The 2,876-nt window shown below is 37.5% G+C and overlaps 1 protein-coding gene across 1 annotated transcript; it reads left to right on the top strand.

Annotated features, from left to right (window-relative positions):
- Positions 1-476: 476 nt before the first annotated feature.
- On the top strand, positions 477-2,327 carry LOC100245295 (ribosomal RNA small subunit methyltransferase). The gene is made up of 2 exons (XM_002276129.5): positions 477-926; positions 1,413-2,327. The coding sequence occupies exons 1-2, from the start codon at positions 612-614 to the stop codon at positions 2,148-2,150; spliced, it is 1,053 nt and encodes a 350-aa protein (XP_002276165.1). The 5' UTR covers positions 477-611; the 3' UTR covers positions 2,151-2,327.
- Positions 2,328-2,876: the final 549 nt, after the last annotated feature.

Genomic DNA, 2,876 nt, shown 5'->3' with positions numbered 1-2,876 from the left:
GCAGAGGTTGCTGTTTCTTCTTCTTCTTTTTTTCTTTTTTTTCTATGTTTTCTTTTAAAGCTTTGTGGAATCAAACATTACCTCAAACACAAAAATTAGCCACAAAATAGAAATGAAAAGGCAAAAGAACAAAGGTTGGAGAAGAGAGATTTGAGGCCTTTTTTTTTTGGTCATGTTTTGGAAAATAATTTTTAAAAAATAGTTAGAAATAGTATTTAATTATTTTTAAAAATATTTTTTATTTGTTTTTCATAAAGACATGATAGATTTATGTATAATATTAAAGTTTTTTAAAATATGTTTTATATTTTTAATTATTTTTTAGAATATTATAAAAAATATTTAAAAATATCATATCTGTTTTATGTTTTTTTTTAAATATTTGTATTTAAAAATCTGTCAGACTAGGTTTTAAAATTACGTCAAATGTGTGGACATTGTAAATATAAGCTCCTTTTCTACTTGTACTTCAAATAAAACGACGTCGTTTATTATAAAACCCTCACGACACCTACCCAACCCCAAAACCCTAAAATTCCAATCTACTCTCTCCGCCAACGTTGAGTCTTCAAAGCCCTAACCGTAACCGTAGTCCTGGTGTCTTTGCGGAAATGGCGGGAGGGAAGATGAAGAAGGAGAAGCCATCTCATGGTGCTTCAGCTTCAAAGCACTACCAAGGCGGCGTGACGTTCCATAAATCCAAAGGACAGCACATACTGAAGAACCCATTGTTGGTGGACTCCATAGTCGAGAAATCTGGAATCAAGAGCACCGATGTCATCCTCGAGATCGGTCCTGGTACAGGTAATCTCACCAAGAAGCTTCTAGAAGCCGGAAAGTCCGTTATTGCCGTCGAGGTCGATCCTCGTATGGTTCTCGAACTCCAGCGTCGTTTTCAAGGCACCCCTTTATCCAATCGGTTAAAGGTATATCTCACAATTAGGATTTCTGCTCCCAAGTTTCTCGAAATTTTTGTTCGTGGCTCTTATGCTTATTTTGAGGCTATAGGCTTATAGCTCAAACTTAGGGTTTCAATTTTGTTTCGGCTTCAATACTTGTTTATTTATTTTGAAGATATAGCACAAAATTCGTGTTTCTGCTCTGAACTTTCAAGTTTAATACCTAAATATCCCTTTTTCTTAAAATCTGTGCTTTTTGTTTATATTTTTGGTGAAATTTATTGAAAAATCATGGCTTTCTAGTTGTGGTTCTATACAATTGAGCAAATCAAAGGTAGATTTTCCAATCCTTGTGAATGTTAATGGGTGTTTGAATAGTAGGTCTTTCGTATTTACTATCTATTGAATGGGTAATGCTTCAAGATTTTGGATTTTTACATACTCTCCAGGGTGTTATACCACTGTAATGTTGCTCAAAATTTTTCTATTTATTGGTGAATTTGATGTTAACAGGTTATACAAGGAGATGTGCTCAGGTGTGATCTTCCATATTTTGATATTTGTGTGGCGAATATCCCTTATCAGATATCTTCTCCTCTCACATTCAAGTTGTTGGCACACAGACCCGTCTTCAGATGCGCTGTTATAATGTTCCAGAGAGAATTTGCAATGAGACTGGTTGCTCAACCTGGTGACAATCTCTACTGCCGTCTTTCTGTGAACACCCAGCTTCTAGCGCGGGTATCCCATCTTCTCAAAGTGGGGAAGAATAATTTCAGGCCTCCACCCAAGGTGGATTCCTCTGTAGTTCGGATAGAGCCAAGAAAACCTCTTCCTCCTGTCAATTTCAAGGAGTGGGATGGATTAGTCCGACTTTGTTTCAATAGGAAGAACAAAACCCTTGGCTCTATCTTCAGGCAGAAAAGTGTGCTCTCCTTGTTGGAGAAGAACTACAAGACCGTGCAGGCACTACAACTATCAGGTCCATCTGGGGATGCTGAGACAGAAATGGATTTAACGGGATTTGGGGATGCTAATGAGGATCAAAGCATGGATTTGGATGATGGAAGAGATGATGAAATGGAGGTAGTGGATGGTAACGCAGGAGGGGAGGCTTCTGATTTCAAAGAAAAGGTTTTGAACATCTTGAAGCAGGGAAATTTTGAAGATAAGAGATCATCCAAGCTTACACAAGTAGATTTCTTATACTTGCTCTCTTTGTTCAACAAGGATGGCATACACTTCTCTTGATCTCCACCATGATAACTTACTTTGAGTAATATCCAATTTTGTCTTTGCTAGCTTTGCTGAAACTGAATATTTTTGGGGGATTTTTTGTGGGTTCTATAAAATATAGCTTGTATTATGTTTAAATGTTAAAGATTTCTTCAAGAAAATTTTGAGATAAAAGTAAGTTGCCATTTGAGATGACTGCCTTTAGTTAAAAGTTAAGTGTTTATCATCTCCCATTTGCCATTTGTTGGAAGAAATGAGAATCTCTTGTATTTTTTGACTGGTATTCAAACCGTTGCATGTTCTGTTAAGCTAAAAGGCAGAGCTTTCAAGGAGCTCCATCAAGTGACAGGCATGGGAGTTGCATCAGGTTACAGAGAAGACAAGGGAGGGTGTTCTTTGCTCCTGCAGGTTGTGGCTGTGCTGGTGACGGCGATAAAGATGATGATGAGAGTGTGCTGGTAGTGAAATTTTTGGCTTTCCTAGATGTCATAAGTAGGAGGCCCTCTACAACGCCCCACCTTTCAAGGAATTGGTAAATGTTGAGGATATAGCTTAACCTGCTGCAAAAATAGAATGGTAGCCCACTGTCTTAGATGGTTTCAATAGACAGTAATCTTCCTCAACCGTCTACTAGTTGCAGTTTTCCTCACTCTGGATTTCCCAGCATCCATTTCATTACTATCTCCCATTAGCAGATGATAAAAAAGAATGGGTAGTGGATATCTTCTTGCTGGGAAATGA

The sequence above is a fragment of the Vitis vinifera genome, chromosome 7, assembly GCF_030704535.1.
Source record: "Vitis vinifera cultivar Pinot Noir 40024 chromosome 7, ASM3070453v1".
Taxonomy (NCBI): Eukaryota; Viridiplantae; Streptophyta; class Magnoliopsida; order Vitales; family Vitaceae; genus Vitis; species Vitis vinifera.
This window is presented reverse-complemented; position numbering and strand designations above follow the sequence as displayed.

What these genes read in the sequence shown, in the direction of transcription:
- LOC100245295 (XM_002276129.5), top strand. Translation starts at nt 612, where the DNA reads ATGGCGGGAGGGAAGATGAAGAAGGAGAAGCCATCTCATGGTGCTTCA. An exon ending in CTTTATCCAATCGGTTAAAG is followed by an intron (nt 927 to 1,412) that starts GTATATCTCACA and finishes TGATGTTAACAG; the next exon opens with GTTATACAAGGAGATGTGCT.